This window comes from Castanea sativa, chromosome 9 (assembly GCF_040712315.1).
Source record: "Castanea sativa cultivar Marrone di Chiusa Pesio chromosome 9, ASM4071231v1".
Classification (NCBI taxonomy): domain Eukaryota; kingdom Viridiplantae; phylum Streptophyta; class Magnoliopsida; order Fagales; family Fagaceae; genus Castanea; species Castanea sativa.
The window spans coordinates 13,498,942-13,518,394 of NC_134021.1; the positions used below are offsets into that span (position 1 = coordinate 13,498,942).

General features: G+C 35.0%; 2 protein-coding genes across 3 annotated transcripts; one reads left to right on the forward strand and one right to left on the reverse strand.

Annotated features, from left to right (window-relative positions):
• Positions 1 to 1,936: 1,936 nt before the first annotated feature.
• LOC142609735 (OVARIAN TUMOR DOMAIN-containing deubiquitinating enzyme 3) lies at positions 1,937 to 7,200 on the reverse strand. Its single transcript, XM_075781437.1, has 8 exons — positions 7,061 to 7,200; positions 6,782 to 6,938; positions 6,397 to 6,484; positions 4,920 to 4,983; positions 3,700 to 3,805; positions 3,509 to 3,563; positions 3,330 to 3,383; positions 1,937 to 2,307 (listed from the first exon to the last, which is right to left on the reverse strand). Exons 1-8 carry the CDS (start codon positions 7,083 to 7,085, stop codon positions 2,164 to 2,166), a joined length of 693 nt encoding a protein of 230 aa, XP_075637552.1. The 5' UTR covers positions 7,086 to 7,200; the 3' UTR covers positions 1,937 to 2,163.
• Positions 7,201 to 11,846: 4,646 nt separating this feature from the next.
• LOC142610295 (acetyl-coenzyme A carboxylase carboxyl transferase subunit alpha, chloroplastic) lies at positions 11,847 to 18,585 on the forward strand. 2 transcript variants are annotated; one of them, XM_075782080.1, is made up of 12 exons: positions 11,847 to 12,186; positions 12,612 to 12,983; positions 13,084 to 13,158; positions 13,832 to 13,939; positions 14,068 to 14,228; positions 14,382 to 14,496; positions 14,583 to 14,737; positions 15,955 to 16,006; positions 16,086 to 16,154; positions 16,497 to 16,574; positions 16,660 to 17,815; positions 18,169 to 18,585. In XM_075782080.1, the coding sequence occupies exons 2-11, from the start codon at positions 12,639 to 12,641 to the stop codon at positions 17,812 to 17,814; spliced, it is 2,313 nt and encodes a 770-aa protein (XP_075638195.1). In that variant the 5' UTR covers positions 11,847 to 12,186; positions 12,612 to 12,638; the 3' UTR covers position 17,815; positions 18,169 to 18,585. The 2 variants fall into 2 exon arrangements, with proteins under 2 accessions (XP_075638195.1, XP_075638196.1); XM_075782081.1 differs by having other exon boundaries at positions 12,059 to 12,186; positions 12,617 to 12,983.
• The last annotated feature ends 868 nt before the right edge of the window (positions 18,586 to 19,453 follow it).

Genomic DNA, 19,453 nt, shown 5'->3' on the forward strand with positions numbered 1-19,453 from the left:
GCACAACAAAATCCGACATAAGAGGAAACGATCAAATGAATAGCTATATTACTAAAAGAACTCGGAATCCTCAATAACCTCAGAGTTGGTTTCTAAAACAACACAGGACTAGGACTCACAATTCAATCCGTCTTGAGACTGAGTTAACAAAACTCTCCTTCTCTCTGCTTGTAAAAAACTCAACTAATTAATAAATTGATGTGATATTACATAAATGAATTTATTAATAAAAACTCTATGTTAGGTACTAAATTCTCAAAATTAACTATATCACCCGTTTTCTATGGTTAACCTCCATAACCAATTCGAATCTGACCTGGTAACTTTCGAAAAATCAACACAACATGCATAATCCTTATGACCCGATCAAATGGAGCTTATCAAGAAATTTATTTGGGACTTTAGTTGGTAGAATTAGAAAGCTGGGATTGTTAGCAAGAGAACATTTTTCCCAGAAAGCTTAAAATTATGTGATATTAACCATTCTCTTCTAGTATTATTTAATGCGGGATTAACTCAATCTAAAACATGTCTAATTAATTGCTTGAGGTGATTTTTTTAAAAATTTATGCTGGCTTTTCATGAAAAGTAAAAAAATAAAAGTAAAAAAAATCAGGCTAAACCTATCAACTACTCAACTTATTAGCCATGCAAACTGCCTCTTTTCTCTTCATGACTCTGAGGAAGCACTCAATGAAACTTGTAAAGAACTAATGCGGCATACGAATAGTTTTGTTGGAAAGATGGCCTTTGTGAAACTTGAAACTGCTTCTGTTTCTTTGGTTTATATTGCTGCAACATGTTGCCATGTTGGTGCACTCCGCAGAACTGGCTTGAGCTCTCTGTGATTGCAAACGATATATTTTTACATGAAGAAAGAACTCATGCGGCATAAGAATGGTTTTGTTCAAAAGAGGGTTGTTCATCATCAAACTCAAAGAGCTTTCTTTTAGGATCCGTCTATTTGGGTGGAAAATAGAGAAAGGAAAATAAGAAGGAAAATACTGTTTTTCACTGTTCGTTTGAGGAAGGAAAATAGGAAAGTTTTCTCTCTGGACCCATTTTTTTTTTTTTTTCCTTCCAAATCGGAAGGAAAATCTGGAGAGAAAAGTGTTATGGTAGCACTTTTACAAAAATATCCTCTTCCCAATTATTGTTTTCAATTTTTTTTTATCGTGACCTGAAACAACGTTTTTTTTTTTTTTTTCAACGTTACCTGAACTCTCTTCTTCTTCTTTTTTTTTTTTTTTTTTTTTTTCACGTGACCTGAACGTTCTTCTTCTTTTTTTTTTTTCACATGACCTGAACATTCTTTTTTTTTTTTTTCAACATGACCTAATCTAATTTTTACATTATAATAATAATATAAATTTATATATATGATGTGATAAATTTTATATTATGTAATGAGTACAAATAATTTTATTTTTTACATATTATGTAATAAAGGTATAATAGTCAATTTGTATAAATTATATTTTTCATCCTTGTATTTTTCTCTCCAACCAAACAAAAGAGTTTTCTACTCTCCCACTTTTCCATCCCTCCAACCGAACACATAAGAGGGAAAACTAAATATTTTCCATCCTCCCACTTTTCCACTCCTCCAACCGAACGGACTCTTATTTTGGGTTGGATCTGCAGAACTATCAGAAAGGTGCGAACTTGTGTCTATAGGTGCGTTGAGACTAAAGAGTTGTGGTTCAAGGATATATGGCATGCAAATATGCAATTCGAACCTACAGACTCAAAGGAAGTCAGTGATGCATTTAGATTAAGCACTTAATACAGTCTTTCAAGTTGTCATAATTTGCAAATTATTATAAGTTTATCTTGTGACTTTTTCCTGTAACTAATCAAAACACAGCCACGAATAGTTATTTGCTTATCCCGAGCCAATACTTGCAAACCATGGTCGAGATTCACACAACCAATCTCACCAAAAAAAAAAAGAGGTTTCATTCATTTGCTTTAAGCAACAGATGATCCCTTACAACATCCTTTATATGTCTAACATTACCATATAAAAAAATATAAATATATATCCTGTGAAATGTTGTACATTTTCCTTGCATACAATTTCAATGGCATCCCCATTCCCTAGTTTTTTTTTTCTTCTTCTCCAGTATTGTTCTCTTATTCCTTTTCAGGCACAATGAATCCTCAGACAAGCAGATCATAATGGTTCCTACCACTGTACAGTAGCCTCACAGCTTTCCTGGCTTTCTCTTTTCTAAATCCCTTGCTGAACTCAACTCCATACTCTGCAATGGGAATAAAACCAGAGCTCCATCCACCCTTTGTATGCTGCAATTCAATTGGACATGACGATAATCGTTCAATTAGTACATAAAAGTTAAAACAGTACCTGCTTACAATCAATAAGTGAAGGGCACAGGGCATTTATCCCAAACACCAGAATATGCATACTTGCTTGATCATGGAATCAATGCATGAAACCATGTCAAATGTATTATCCAGACCAAAACAAGTACTTACAACCTCCAGATTACCTGCATTCCATCTCAATCTCAAATACTCACAGCTAGCATAAAGACCAAGAGATGGCGCTTTTTTGACAAATGGAACACATGCCTTTATATAACTAATTTGTCCTCTTTGCATGTACAGAAGTTTCTTTAGACTTGATTTTGATTATAAATGCCCAAACACAGATGCACCAACGATAAATACCAAATGAAATCATATTCATTATTCAGCAATACAATTATGATTATAATAAGAGTCTGAATTTGGCAAGAATGGGGTGTAAAACCCATGTTTTGCACTATCCAATAAGTAAGTAACACATCCGCATTTTACTTCAAATTCAATACATTCTATCACACCTAATAACATCTCAATAACCACCACGCACCTTTAGTGCGGTAGTTACTCTACAAGTATAAATGCATGTGGGGTGTGGAGGGCAAGGGTTAGGGTTCAAGTCTCCAGAAGGGAGCTTCACATACATATACACTTACATTAGGCTAGAGTAGAAATTCTACCTTGTATTAAAAAAAAAAAATCTCAAATAAATTCCCAATTTGGTTGAATTTATATATAGGTATTATAATTAATTGGGTGTGGTTGTGCTTATTATTAAATATGTGATAAGATGATGTGGCATATTGGGATTGGAGGGGTAAAACTTAAGTTTTACACCACGTCCTTACAGAATTTAATCTCTTATAATAATTAGGGGGAAATGCAAGTTCTAAAAGACCATGCTCAACCAAAAATTGAAAATTTTAAGACACCTTATACCAAGTAATACATATATAAGCACCAATTTCTATATCAAAATTGTTTAAGGGCAAAAAATATACCTCATGCTCTGGTATGTAAACAATGATTGGCTGCTTACACAACTTTGACAGCACCTGGCAAAGACAAATATACCTAACCTTAAAACTGGTGCACCAATTCTGGTGGAAGAATTAAGTCTTGATAATAAGGACTAGTTTGACTAACAGAAAGGACAAATAAGAATCGAAAAGGCACTAACCAGTAGCTCTGACTCTCCTCCCCAGAAATCAGGTCGTCCAATTCGTTGGCAGTATCTACAAAAAGACATTTATTAATATGCTGAATAAAAGTCCAACTATAAGCATAAGCTAAAGCATACTTCAGAACACCAAAAGTTGAAAAGAGAACATCCAAAACCAGAAAAAATATATAAATAAATAAAGGACTCACCGTTTTAAGGACTCATCGACAGTAATTGCAATTAGTGCTTCTTCATACTGACGGCGTTCTTCATCATTTTCACATATAACCTCCTTCACAGCCATTCGTAATTCATCTGCATATGTATGCAGGTAAAGTTTGTAGTAGGATTTTCAGAAATTAATCCTAGCACTCTCTACAGATAAACAAAAGAGAAAATCCTTCTAAAGGCTCAATCATTTGGTTAACATTTTATAAGAGTAATTCTTAAACGTTTAAAGCCAAGCAGGAGTCCTCACTCCTTATGCTCCTTGGATGAAACAAAAAATAAATACACTTTCTTTTTGTTGGTTGACCGCTATGTGAGTTAAAGAATAAGCAAATATAGACATTTCTATATGATGAAGAGATACAACACAACATAACCAGGCTACAGTGAGAGGTCATCAGATAGACAGTGCTTAAGAGATGACTAAACTATGAGCAAAAAAAGAATTGAACATCCAAATTAACAACAAATTCTAGGCAAACCAAAAACTAATTTGCTGATCTCACAAAATGCACACTGTGTTGTGAGCATGGCAGTTATCATCCTGATATTAGGGAGCCATAAATTACAAAGCTAGGTCCTGAAGAATAATTTATGAGGAGAAGGTACACCACCTATCAAGCACATGACCTATGCATTCACATTGATGAACAGTAGCCTTGAGGAAAATATGGAGAAGTTTTTCAAAGCAAATAACAAATGAAATACCTCCCTTGATGCAGGACACCAACTAACCAAGTTCTCAAACTAAAAAGACTAGCATCCCACTCTATAAGCTTTCCCCCCAAAAAAAAGAGTCAATTATAGTAGAATTGCTTTGCAAAGACCTCCTGCCTGACATATACTACATTCTGTGATGCCTAGCAATGATAAGTGGTAATTATATCCACAATCAATTTATGAGTTCACCACAAGAATTGTGAGCATCTGCTTAATTTTCAACCCACCCCACCCCCAAAAAAAGGGGAAAAATTAAAATAAAGTATGAGAAGGGGTTAAGTCTAGCAACCTTGAACTCATTCATCAAATTAAAGAGAAAGTGCCATAGCCATTAATTAATAGATACATTCAGATGATGCAGAGTGGAAAAATCAGGAAAAAAAATAATCACCATGAAAGACTTTTTTTATTATTTTTAATTTAAGTTATTTATGCTTGCGATTGGCATGTAGCTAAATGAAGAAGAACATATCCAGCAAACCTGCATTCTCTCTCTCTTCTTGTGGGTTTAGAGAAATACTCTTGTTGAAAGCCATTCCTTTGACCTTAATTCATCAATTAGAAGTTAGTTTAAGAGGCAATGAAAAAGTACTCTAGAGTTTAATTGAACTTCAGATATATACCACAAGGATGATGGAAACAAGTGTCTCTTCCAGAAGAAACACAGATTCCTGTAAATACTAGGTAAAATTTAGGTACAGTTCCTTAATTGTTGTACCTTAGTTTTCTATTTAAATTTAAACACATGGCTACTTTGACCAATGCAGCACAGACAATATTATCTTTCCCAAATACAATTGAATTCAATGCAGCCATATGCTTAAATATAATAGTGAAACCAAAAGTACAAGACTTCATGAACCATACCTAAGTTTTACCCTTTGATTCTAGACTAAGGAGAACTGATATATTTTAATCAAATCCCAGACCTACTAATGGAAATAGATATTGAACTGTTTTAACTGATTTTTTCTTTTTTCATAAGTAACAAAAGAAGACAAACACTCTCACTAGTTATTAACCATTCATAATTCAAGGATTCCATTATCTAATGAATTAGTATTAAAAAAAAAAAGTCAACATCTCCTTAAAAGTTGAATAATAAACAAATGTTTTCAAACTACCAATTATACACTTCTTTAATTTTAGTCTCTTCCTATCTTTTGTTCTGCAAGGGACTGCATGCTTTATGTACCAAACTCCTATAAGGCAAATGATACACGAATATTTACCATAAATGCTTCCAATTATGCATTGTCATTCATTAACTATAATAACTGTAATTTAGATGGAGAGTAATTGATTTTTCCGGTGCGTATCTTCTTGTACGAATTAGTTGAATTAATTATTATCTTTGCTTTGGTTGTAATCGCAATACAAATATACTATCTTTTTCTTATCTAGGCTAAATGGATTTATCCTTTTTCATCACTAGTCTTTTCTTGGATGCAATTCTTTACTTTGAGCTTTCATTTAAAAGATAAATTTTAACTTTCTTTTGGCTTTTTATATTTTAATTAAAACAATAAACAAAAAATTACATTGTATAAATCGATATTCACACTTTTGGCTTCTTCTATGGTTTGCCAAATTCTATCACTACAGTCAATGGATCAATTTCTAATAACAACAAGATTACTAAATAGGCTATTGTGCTATCATGTCATTGGTTTCTTTGCTCTATCCCAACCTACAAGCACTAAGTGCAAGCTCAAAATGCTAACTTGATCACAAACCCCAAATACCAATTCATTCTTCCTCTTGCTGCCAAACTTGGCCTGAAGTTTGGACTCTGAGTTTACATCAGTTTCCAGCTATGCACAACCATTACTTAACTCACTCTATAACATTCAAAAGCTTAACTCTTATTACTTATCATAATTCAAAAAAAAAAAAACATTAAATTCAATCTGCAGAGGCTAAATATTACAAGAACAATCAACAGGTAAAGACATTACCAGGGCACGAAAAAGACAGCGGCCATCTCCAGTGACTTTCTGAACTGAATAGCGCTCAATTTTCCTCATAGCTGGTGACCCTCTACCCCTGTTAACCAAAATCATACGAGAAAAACATAATTATCTTAAACCCCAACATAGCTAACATTTTTTTTTATTAAAACCTATCGCATTCGCTCCATGATGATTTTTTTTTTTTTTATCACTAAGCCAAAACACTAAATGGGTTACCTGTTTAAACACCATAGTAAAAATGTAGAACATAGAAGTTGGGACCCAAAAAATAAAAATCCCATATATAATTCAACTAGGTAGCTCCATTGCTGAAGTGACAGAGAATAAAGATTAGTTCTTTAGATTTTGTTTGAGTGTTTTTTAGGCTTACTGTGATGGTGCTATTCTAGCAAAGAATCTGTGGCTATTGTCTCCAAGGAAAGTTGCAGTTGAGCATGTTTGAGAGTTCAGAGTTGAAATTGAAGGAACAGGAGAAGAGACCAGTTCGAATTTAGCAGTCCCATGTTTCAGCTGCTCAAGAATAACCTCTGAAAGGTAAACAAAGGTACAAACTTTTTTAACATACAATGATTAAACGGAACATTGAAACTGAAATATGAAATTTTTAACAATAGAGGAGGGTATGAGAGAAGTTTAAGAATGAAATTACCATTTGAAAGCTTGATGTCCGCCATGAATTAAAATCTACTACCTAAGTGAAAAGGAGAGAGACACAGTAGATAAGGGAGAGTGTTGAGATTTAGAAAATAGAGCCGTTTTTGGGCTCAAAAAGGAAACGACGTCGCAAAGATATTTAGGGTTTGGTGAAATTAGGAAAAAAAAAAAAAAAAACCCAAGTGTAATTCATATTTCAAATTAAGTAATGAGTTTTAATTTTGTCAATTAAAGTCTAATTGTGTTTTTTAAAAATGGTTTCTATGTTAGATTTTCGTCCATTTTACACTAGTAATGAGGGTTGCTAATGATTGGGATCTAAAGACAACAACAATTAAGATTTGGAGGCAATAGTGAATGGTTTTATAAGTTTCAAGAGATGATAATAATTTAAAGAATGTTTGGGACTACCACTCAACTTAATCAATGAAATATAAAACTTTAGCTTGAAAGATATGTGACTGTGTTGTGTTTGGTTCAGTTGTTGAGCTACTCTTAAGGGTGATGGTTGTGGTCAAAGGTATTGGAAGTTGTGGTTTATTAGAGGTGGTGGCCCAACAAGTTTTTCTAAACTATGGTGGATTTGGCCATGGCTGACAATTACTATGGAGTGGTTTGTCTTGAGGGTTTAAGATTGTGTGTGTTTCGGTTTCTTCAATTTTTGTTTTAAGTGTGTATGTGAGGGGTGAGCAATCACTTGAGTCATCCAACTCACTCACTTAGATTGGGTTGATCATAAGAGTTTTGGTCAATTTGACAGTCCCGAACATGTTAAATCTAATGAAACTTTTATCTCATTAGGTTAAGTGTCAGGCTTCCCATTTAGAAAGTTGACAAACTCAACCTATCTAATGGCCCATCCAGTCATCACCACTCACATGTCGTGTTTCTCTTTTAACAAATATCTTGAGAACTTCACCGAATCTTCTCCATATCATGACACCCAAGCACCGTGAATTATATATCACAACAGTAAGATTCCTAGCAAGGATTCAACTTGCAAGTTTGATCGATGATTTATGCCCACCAAATGAGTCAATGACTAATACGTCGATAATGAGTAGTGATTTTAGCTCCCGCAAACTCGATTATGCAATGACGCCTAAAAAATTTACCCTAAACTTGAATCTGAACAATCCATGAACACGTGTGTGTGTGTGTGTGTGTGTGTGTGTGTGTGTGTGTGTTGGGGGGGGGGGGGGGGGGGGGCGGGGGTTGTTAAATAGCCTCTTTTTTATGTTTGGTTTAAGAAGAAAATGTGGGAAAGAAACAAAACTATAGTTATGAATTTAGGATTTGGGGTGGTGTGTTTATGGTTGAGAATGTCATTTTGAGGTATGGGATTTTTAAACTTGTATGGTATTTATTGGTTCATGAGAAAATACTAGTAAATTATCAGATTTCAATATGATATATATATTAAAGAATATTCAATATGGACTTCTTTTTTTCTTTTTGAACCTTGAAAAAACCATATTAAATCTTCTTTTAAAAAATCTTTGATGTCAATATTCAGATAGTAAATACTAAATAATATGTAGTGTGAAAATTGCAATGATAGAGTCATAGAGGCCTAGCATTGCAGTCTTACATGACTTTTTAAAAACTCAAAACCTAATCTGAAAATCTTTGATGTCAAAATTTGGTCGGCTTCTGTTGTCCCACTTATTGTGTATGGCTCAACGGGTCACCAGCAATTTGCATCCATTATTCTCTGTAAAATATATGATATAGTATCATTAATTATTAGTAAATAATAATTGTTCTAACGAAGCAGATTAAAATAAAGGCGATGCTTTGACTTACATGTGTATCGGATAGTGGAAATTCAATGAGCATTTAGATTTGATATCTGCAAACCACCTAACCCAACAAAACAAGAAGACCATTAGACCATGACACCCGATTCCTATTTACTACGCAACCTTCCAAATATTCTGGACAGCACGCAAAAATGTATATTTTGCTGTATATATTGCAATTTGTAAAGCCCCCATAACATGAATTCCCTTTCTGATTTCATTTTTAGGGGACTATATTTTAATTTTTAAAGCTAGCCATGACTAAACCCTCACTATAAATAGAAAAAACAATAATAATCATATGTGTGTGTAACATAAGCATAATTAGTTTTCCAAAGAGAAAATAACATAAGTAAAAGATAGCTCTTTTCCCATTAAAAAAATACCTCTTTTGTATTGAACAAAACTTACATTAAACAAGTAGCTATCAGAGTCAAGTACATTAACTAAGAGAGCAAAAACCTTCCATATTGTAGTTTTGTAAGTGCATATAATAGGATTAGAATGGTGATCAAGAAATAATAAAAACAATGAAATAAATTCTTGAATTGTTTTCGTTTTGGTATTTAAGCTTATGATTTTTCATTCTAATCCCCTACATTTGAGCCCTTTTTAAAAATGGTCTTCTCATATATTTTTGTGAGTGATCTAGCCGTTAAGTGGCAAGTAAGCACGCAATCCATACTTAATCATGACACACCACCCCATTATTTGTATAAATGTTTAGTTATGCCATGTCACCCAAATAAACAAGAGAGAGAGAGAGAGAGAGAGAGAGAGAGAGAGAAAACAACATCCTCTTCTCACCCAACTCCTTCATTTCTAAAAAATCTACACAGACTCCTCAATAATCCCTAATTTACGAGTGCTCTCAACCAATAAATCAAACAAACTATTATTCCATAATTTTGATTGAATTTTAATTTTATTCTACATTTAAACCATGCATTAGATGTTGACACAAGCATAATAAATTCTAATACTATATATAATTCCATATACAAACCAATCATAATAAATGCATACTACCAACAACAACCAGTTTCTCAAAATAAATAAATAAATAAATAACAACAACAACTATAATTATCAAATGTCAAATTTAGATTTAAAAAAAAATCATATTATGTTAAAATTTCTTGGAATTTGCGTGAGTTACCAATTACATGTGCATTTGGATACCACTTATTTTGCTGAAAAGTGAAAACAATAAAAAAAATAATTCATGGTTACTGGTTACACTAAAAAAAAAACTATTTTGTTCATGTCCCATAAACAGTGCACCAGGTGCTGGTCAAAAAAGAAGCCAGGTGCAGACGCAAACTATCCAAAACGCAAACCAAATGGAGCCTACGTTTTTTTTTTTTAGAGAGTTTCAACCTATGGCGTTCGCTCCTGATTAGGGATGGCAATTTAGATCCGGCCAGCGGATACCCGGCCCGGCCCGACCCTAATGGGCCGGATTTTACCCGGCCCGATAAAGAATAGGGTCGGGTATGGGTTTTTAAAAAAAAAAACCCAAAGCGGGTTCGGGTCGGGTCCGAGTTTTATAAAAAAATCCGAAACCCGACCCAAAACCCGCCCCGGATAAAAACCCGGTTATGGAGGATAAGACATTTTGTAAGAATTTCTTAGTCTTTTTCATTTGTTGGTTGGAGGATAAGACATTTTGTAATTTCTTAGACTTGTGGGATTTATTTTGTAGCTTTTTAAGTGATTTGTTGATTTAAAATCTTAGTTGTGATTTATTAATGTATAATTAATAGGTGATTTATCGATTTATGATTAACTTATAATTTGGTTTGATTTGGTTGCCCTATAATGTGGCCTAAATGCCAAATTTTGGCATTTGGACCATGTTAAATGGCTTGAATTTAGGAAAAAAATTTAATGGGCTTCAAAATTTTTTTTTTTTTTTTGTTGGGATGGATTTGGGCTCAAGAAGATAAACGGGGCCCGCGGAGCCCGTGGGGCCCGGCGGGGCGGGTATGGGCTCCGAGAAAAAAACCCGATTAATAATTGGGCCAGGTCCGGGTTTTGGGTCTTGGCTCGCAGATCGGGTCCGGGTATACAAAAACCCGGCCCGAACCCGACCCGTTGCCATTCCTACTCCTGATGATAGCTTTTTATCATCTAACCAAGACACCAATCAATTTTAGTGTAGGCGGGGATTGAACCCCAGATCTCTTATACAACCATCAGAGACTTTACCAGTTGAGCTAATTGGAACCCACGTCTAAAATACTAATCCTGAGTCTTTTTTTTCTTTTTCAAATGAGTGAAATTAAACTAGGCCTAAAATAACAGATAATCTTATAATATAACAACATTATCCAGTTTTCTCAACCCAAAAAAAAAAAAAACATTATCCATTTCTTACTAAAAAGAGAACTTGGGTTTCAATTCCCATCTCAATGTAATAAAAAGAATTCTAAAATGCAAATTTTACTCTCTAAATTTAACTTAAACTCATTTCAATCTTCTAATTTTATTTTTGTTCAATTGAGTTATTTAAATTTCAAATTTATTCAATTCAAGTATTCCGTCAAATTTTATTAAAAAATTTTTATTAAGTATGTAATTAACAAATGAAAATTCGGAAAAAAATTCACTTCATGTAAGAAATATATTTTTCTAATGATAATTTTTTTAATGAACTTGGATAAAAAAACTTGAATTGAATAAATTTGAAACTTAGAAGACTCAATTAAATGAAAATAAAATTAAATGACCAAAATAAATTTCAAAAAAACTTAGAGGTGTAATTTGCAATCTAGGTTAAAAAAAAAAAAAACTAAAATGAATAGTAAAACTCTAGAGAGTTCAAAGTAGTTGAGAGTTTTGTTCAAACCAAAGAAGATAGAAGGCATCGCGGAAGCACACGACACAACAGAGAGACAGAGAGAGAGGCTCTCACTCTGCACTGCACACGTGCCTAAACTAGCTCACAAAAACAAAAAAGATGCAAAATCTGGATCCCTTCTTCAACGGCCAAACCGAAAAAAGCTGGCTCATAATAACACATCACTCCCCACCCTCACACACACATTAGTCCCTCACTTCCTCATAGAAACTATCGCCCAACTCTCTCTCTCTCTCTCTCTCTCTCTCTCTTTCTCTCTCATACACAAGTACATAACAAAACACACAAAATTTTCTTTTCCTTGACGATCTCTACGAAGCTCTCTCTCTTTCTCTCTCTCATTGCTTAATAATTACTCCCCTCATTTCAAACCCTTTCTCTTAACCCTTTCCTGTATCAGATCCTCTCTCTCTCTCTCTCTCTCTCTCTCTCTCTCTCTCAGGATCTCAATTTCCGGTAATTTCTATTTCTCTAATTCTGATTTGGTTTCTGTTATAGCATTCTTGAGCTCTTATTTCGATTCATGTTCACTGTTGTTATTTCTCTTATGTGTGTGTGTGTGTGTTTTTTTTTTTTGTTGTTTTTTTTGTTTTTTTTCCATTTGTTGATTGTATATACTTCAATTTTGTTTAGCTTTATTGCTTTTTAGGCTTACGAAAACTGAGCTCAACTCACTGAATAATATTGATTTTTAGCTATTTATTTATGGATTTAGAATTGTGTAAAGAAAATGTAACTTTCTTTGTCGTTTCCCTTTTAACTGTGAAACTTTGAGAAAACAGTAATCGAATAAAGCATTTACTGTTTAAAAAAGTTATTACGAGAATTTTGAGTTTTTTTTTTTTTTGTTGATAATTTATGGAGCTGTGTTTGAAAATTAGGGAAGCTAATTGAGGGGGAATCAGAGAATGGCTTCGATATCGCATTCTCCAGTGGGATTCGTGGGGACATCAGCTTCGGATCTTCTCCGGAGCTCGAGCAATGGTGTCAATGGCATTCCTCTGAGAAATCTAGGGAGGGCGCGATTTGGCTGCAGCAGCAGCACGACGAGGAGGGATTCCAGGGTCGTGGCGAAGATTAGGAAGGTGAAGAAGCACGACCACCCGTGGCCAGACAATCCGGATCCCAATGTGAAAGGTGGGATCCTTACCCATCTCTCACATTTCAAGCCCTTGCCAGAGAACGAAAAGCCGAGGCCTGTAACTTTGGAATTCGAGAAGCCACTTATCAATCTAGAGAAGAAAATCATTGATGTAAATCTTTTTTTTATTTTTGTGTGGTGGTTGTAGTTTCGTCATTGAGTTGGAATTTTTTATTTTTTCTTAATCAGGGTTTTTCTGTATTCGAGTGCAGGTGCGGAAGATGGCGAATGAAACTGGTTTGGACTTCAGTGATCAGATTATCTCATTGGAGAATAAATATCAGCAGGTTTGATATGCTATGCTGATGAGAAACCTAAGTTACTTAAATTCGAAACATGGCCTAAAATTTTTAATTTTAAATGGTTTATGAATTAAGACCTTGAATTACACGCTTATGTTATTTTTTCCCAACTATTGATGTGGAAATATAGCAGACATTAAAAGTTTTTATAAATTTTGCACTGGGTAGGCTTGCTATTCGTCTCTGCACTCCTTGTTATAGGATCCTATTGCTTGTTCACAAAGTGCCAATGCCACTTTTAAAGTTATCAAGACATCCTTAAGAGTAATGGAATTTTGCTTACTTTTCTTCACTTATTTTTTAGAACCTTAAAAATTTGTTTAAGCATGCAAAATTTTGGGGTGTGAAGCTTGGCTCTTGTATCTCCAAGTCTGAGTTGTAAGCCTCAATGTGGAAGTATGTTTGGTGAACCCAAAAACTAGATAGATCTTATAATGAATTTCGGAAAAGTCTCAATTAGAATTTTTGTTGCCATCCACTTATAGATATATATAACGAGGAGAAGGCAGTATAGATAATGAATAATGCAAGATGATGGACATGTCTTTCACTTTCTTCTTAGCAAGTGTTCCAGGAAGTTGTTGCTCTATTGCATATTTGGAATTCAGTGAAATAGTTTCTGGTTCTGAATTGCTACAATTTATCACTTGTATTGCAGGCTCTAAAGGATTTATATACACGTCTAACACCAATACAGCGGGTGTATATTGCACGGCATCCTAACAGGCCAACTTTCCTTGATCATGTGTTTAACATTACTGAAAAGGTGCAATATTGGAAACTTGTGAACTTGGTGCTTATTGTTTACAGTTTACTAGATTGTTCACCTTTAGGTTTATGAATGCTGAATTAATTACATTGATTAATGTCTTTGGATATACCCCATATGCACAGTTTGTGGAGCTTCATGGAGACCGGAGTGGGTACGATGATCCTGCTATTGTTACTGGTATAGGAACCATAGATGGTAGGAGGTACATGTTCATGGGTCACCAAAAAGGTAGAAACACAAAAGAGAATGTCAAGCGGAACTTTGGGATGCCTACTCCCCATGGGTACGTCAAATAATAAAGACTTGTATGTTCTATTAGTCTCAAGAAATTTTATCAGCAGTAAAATGGAATGTAATATTTGTTTTAACTTATTATGCCAAGTTCCTGGCCAGTCAATGTTTCAGTTTCTGACGCTGACAATTTATATCCAAACAGTTACCGGAAAGCTCTACGCATGATGTATTATGCAGATCACCATGGGTTTCCTATAGTTACTTTCATTGACACTCCGGGGGCTTATGCAGACCTCAAATGCGAAGAACTAGGACAAGTATGTGGACAACTCTGCTGTGAAATTTACATGATTTTCTTTTAATACTGGCCCAACTGATATATATACATGTAACGTACGTGCAGGGTGAAGCCATTGCTAACAATTTAAGGACCATGTTTGGCCTGAAGGTACCCATTGTTTCTATTGTCATCGGGGAAGGTGGTTCTGGTGGTGCCCTTGCCATTGGTTGTGCTAATAAATTGATAATGCTTGAAAATGCAGTTTTCTATGTTGCCAGGTGATTTGAATTTGGCTTTCCTCACATTGCAACTCTTAAAGATTGTGCAAATATAATGTTGGACAAGTTCATGCTTTTCTAGTGTATATTAGATAGGTCTCAAAAGAGGTGGTATGCCAATATGCTGGCTTTATAGGTTATTAATGCAAATCACATTTTTCTTGGAAGGAAGGGGTGGATTTGACCATATATTAGGAATATTCACATTGTCTTTGATTGTTAATTCAGAAGTGCGCCAAGTCCTATGTTAGAGTAGATTAGTAGTTCCCACTTACCAGACCTGTTCCATGTGTTTCCTGTCCTCATCTGCTGTTGTCATTTCTTCAAACGCATAAGCAATCCAATCATTTTAGTAATTTTTTTAGGTTTTGATGATACCTGTCGGTTTCCATTTTACCTATTTTTTTTCTCTCACATGGCAACCCCTGTGATTTCAAACATTGTTGGGCATAAGATATGTTTTTGTCAATATGTTGTTTATTTTTTGGTTAAAATGGTAATGAGTAACGAGATATATGGATGTTTATGTCTGACCTAGAAGTATTAACTCAGTGTAGTTATGGCATGGTGTCAATGCATCATATTGATGCATTATAAACTTGTAAAACTTCCTGTAGTACTGGAAAATTCACTATTTGAGTATGTGGATAACGGGAATAAGACCTTCCATCTGAGTTAAAATTTTGATTACAGATATGAGCAATTTGACATTTAAATGATGGCTTCCAAGTTTTCATGATGCATACCTTTACCTTAACATTAAAATTAATTACTTTGGATTAATGCCATACAAAAATGTACATAGATTCAGAAAGTGTCATCTGTAATAATTGCTTGTGAGGTTGCTGAATATATCCTTTTGCCATTGATAATATAGTCATTTGTAAAATGAGCTGAGTTTCCTTATAAGCATTAGAAGTTGCTAGCATAGTTCTCCATTTTGATTCTCAATTTGAGATGGGCAAAGAGCTGTTTTTGCTAATTGAGGTCATGTTTCTGTTGTCTAATGGTCCTGCCTTATAAAAAAAATAGTTTCATCTTTAGTTTTATTTGGCTACACACCCATGCTTTGGATTCTGTGATGCAGTTTTCTCTTTTTCTTTCCCGTTATGGATACAAGTCCTTCCTAATTCAGTTTGTGCAAAATTGTTTTAATATGTAAATCCCTACGTTCTCATAATTTTCTTTTGTTTTGCTTTATTCTTGTCATGGTTCAGTCCAGAAGCATGTGCGGCAATCTTGTGGAAGAGTGCCAAAGCTGCTCCACAGGTTTATACAGCATTCACTCTTAGGATTTTCTGCCTGTTGTTAATTTAATTTTAATCTATTAAAAGTTTCTTTTGTGCAGGCAGCTGAGACACTAAGGATTACTGCTACCGAATTGTGCAAGCTGCAGATTGCAGATGGTGTTATCCCTGTAAATGATCCCTTCTTTATTCTATGCAGCTGTTTCTCTTCTAGTTCTTACTTTCAGCAACTTTCATCTGTCCTAGTGTAGAAACCATGACCAATTGGCACCTTTTCCAAACAATAAAATGGGATGAAACATGGCTTTTTGCAGGCATATTTGACAAGACTTTTTTTTACTCTATAGGGAAAAAGAGACCTTAGAATCAAGCTCCCCCCCACCCTTCCTCCTGGATGATTTTTCTCTCATTAAAATCACTGGGTCTGATAGAAGTGTAGCATTCATTAATACCCCACAGTCACATATTTTTTTATTTTGTGAAAACTAAAAGAAATTTTTATACTTTGACAGGAGCCTCTCGGTGGTGCACATGCTGATCCAACTTGGACCTCACAACAGATAAAAAATGCAATTAATGAATCAATGGATGTACGTGCTTTTCTCGTAGGAATTCTTAAACGAGAATTAAATATAACCAGTTTTTCTCCTAACAACAATCTTTCTTTTTCAATAGGAGCTTATGAAGATGGACACAGAAGAGCTTCTGAAGCATCGCATGCTTAAGTTTCGAAAAATCGGTGGGTTCCAAGAAGGACTCCCAGTAGATCCTAAAAAGAAAGTCAACATGAAAATGAAAGAAGAACCCATCATCAGGACTTCCAATCTAAATATAGAGGATGAGGTCAAAAAACTTATGCAGAAAAGGTTGAATGCCAAGGAGTCCTCTGTGGAACTTCCAGAGTCAGATGTAAATGAGATGATAGAAAAACTGAAAAGAGAGGTTGACCGTGAATACTCTGAGGCTGTAAAGGCCATGGGTTTGAAGGACAGGCTTGTGTTGTTGCGTGAGGAATTTTCAAAAGTAAATTTGCGGGACCAACTCATGCATCCTGCCCTCAAGGACAAGATTGAAAAACTTAGGGATGAGTTTACCCAGGGTGTCTCTGCGGCTCCTAATTATGAATCCTTGAAGTCTAAACTTGATATGTTGACAGAATTATCAAAAATCAAGAGTACTTCTGAAAAGAACAAAAAGTCTGCCACATTAAAGCAGGCAGTCAATAAGAAGTTTGTTGAAATCATGAATCGGCCTGATATAAAGGAGAAATACAAGGCACTGGAGGCTGCAATTGAAAATTCTGCGGGTCAGGATTTGGATCATGAGCTGAAGGAGGAACTTGTGAAGATGAAGAAAGAGATAGAGTTGGAACTGGCTGGTGCTATCAAATCCCTGGGTTTGGATGTTGAGGTTGTGAAGTCAAAAGCAAAGGAGATCAGTGAACAGATTCCATTGGATGTCAAAGTCAAGGTAGAAGAGCTGAATGAAGAAATTAAGGGAGAAATTGAAAATGTTATCAAGTCAACAGATCTGAAGGACAAGATTGAGCTACTGAAGTTGGAGGTTGCAAAGGCAGGGAAGACACCTGACGTGGCGTCCAAAAATAGAATTGCAGCTTTGGAACAACAAATTAAGCAGGGCCTTGCGGAGGCCATGAATTCTTCAAACCTAAAAGAGAAGCATGAAGAGCTCAAGGCAGAAATTTCCAAAACCATCGAATCTTCTGCAGGATTGGATGGAAGTTTGGAAAGCCAATATCCAAAAGATGGTTCTACATATGATGAACAAGCAGTAGAGATGAATGTGGGTGCGAATCGCTCCTTTGCTTAATGTGAGTTCATCTGTTCTCATTATGTTTTTTGCCCCCCACCAACACCCCCCCCCCCCCCCCCCCTCTCTCTCCCACCAAGCTCTTACTTTTCCCCTCCCCATGATGCACTGTATAAGTCTTGCAACTTTATGGTCAGAATGGCTGGAAATTTTCATGGTTTATTAATTCGTATACATGCCTTTTCTTTTGGTTCTAAAAAGTTCAGATAATACAATCTTGGTAACTCCATTCCTGACTTGAAATGATCTGAATGATAAATTCAGTGGATATATTGGTTGTATAAATTGTATCTTATCTCATTTTCTTTACTCTCCATTAGATTATCATGCTCATTAATTTATGAAATTGTGCAGTATGATATCAATTATTTGCTGATATCTTGTGCTAAAGAAGGTGGATTGGAGACAAATGGAGGTTATTGATAAAACAGTTGAAGCTGCTGTAATTTTAGGAAAGATTTTGACTTTCAGCTGTCTTCAATGCTACCAGCATTTATTGCCATCTCTTGCTCTGGTCCACATGGTTTTGCATTCTCAGAAACACCAAGGGACAGCATAACTGCATATTTTTCAGTCAGAATGCTTCAATTTGTATTACGTTGTTACAATTTAGCATCTCATGTTCCTTTTTTCTCTCCCTTTTTGGTAGAACATTTTAATTGGTAAGCTTTTTTATTTATAGACACACAACTTTGTATAGATTGTGCTGAGTGCAAGGGAGGCTAGAAGAGCTTCTAAATATTTGAAATAAGATGCCGTTTGGTTTTCTTTCGTTTTTGGCTTAATTTCATGTTGTTGCTCTTGATTGCTTTTGTTAACAATTTTGTTGCCATTTTGAGTTGTGGACTAGGTTCTCAGGGACATTACAGTTATATGTAGTTTGGATAAATTAATAGTCCATTTCCGTGAAAGAATCTCATGGCTTTAGTGTTTTAAAGTGAAAGCATCTTTAGGTGAACATTATGAGCACCTTTAGGTCTAAAAATGACTGAAAATTTTCTATTTCTGATTTTTTTTTTTTAATGCTCGACTTTTCAGCATTTGCCAGCATTTATTTGCTACAAACTTATTCCCTTAAATGTAAGGTTAAAAAAAATGTGACTTTAAGCAAATAAGTCAGCTTGTTTGTTTAAACCAAGCTTATTTGCCTAAAATCACTTCTTTCTTTTTAATCTCAACTTTAAGCAAATAAGCTCGCAGTACACTTGCACAGGATATATCGAATGGGTTTCGGATGGTGGTTGCGATTATGTTGTGGTTGGGCTGGCTAATTAATGTCCCTGAGGAGACAGCAGGGCTGGTGGTAGAAGTAATGATTCTGATGCTGCTAGTGTGGGTAGTCAGCCCTAGAGTGGCGCTAACAATGGTGTTAAGAGTGTAGAATCGTTCTGTACTTTCATAGAATCAAGTGGAGGAAGCTGTGGAGCCTCCGAAATTCTTCTCTTTTTGTGCATTAGTCCATCCATATGAAGTTTGCTCGGAGATGCTCGTAATCCTGCTTCTGAAACCACATAAATCTGTAAAAATGCTATTGTTGAAGGAGAACTCACCATGTCTGGCTTTACATTAGAAGATGTTCATGCAATCACCCGGGCTAAAAGAGGAATGAAAGAATGTTCTTCCATGGACTTTGATCCAT

Bases quoted from the DNA above. Each gene is read 5' to 3' on its own strand.
- LOC142610295 (XM_075782080.1), top strand. From the start codon at position 12,639: ATGGCTTCGATATCGCATTCTCCAGTGGGATTCGTGGGGACATCAGCT. The intron at 13,159-13,831 runs GTTTGATATGCT...CTTGTATTGCAG, and splicing joins TGGAGAATAAATATCAGCAG to GCTCTAAAGGATTTATATAC. The intron at 14,229-14,381 runs GTACGTCAAATA...ATATCCAAACAG, and splicing joins GGGATGCCTACTCCCCATGG to TTACCGGAAAGCTCTACGCA.
- LOC142609735 (XM_075781437.1), bottom strand. From the start codon at position 7,085: ATGGCGGACATCAAGCTTTCAAATG. The intron at 6,485-6,781 runs GTAAGCCTAAAA...TTTGGTTAACAG, and splicing joins GCTAGAATAGCACCATCACA to GGGTAGAGGGTCACCAGCTA. The intron at 4,984-6,396 runs GTAATGTCTTTA...TGATGAATTAAG, and splicing joins GCTGTCTTTTTCGTGCCCTG to GTCAAAGGAATGGCTTTCAA.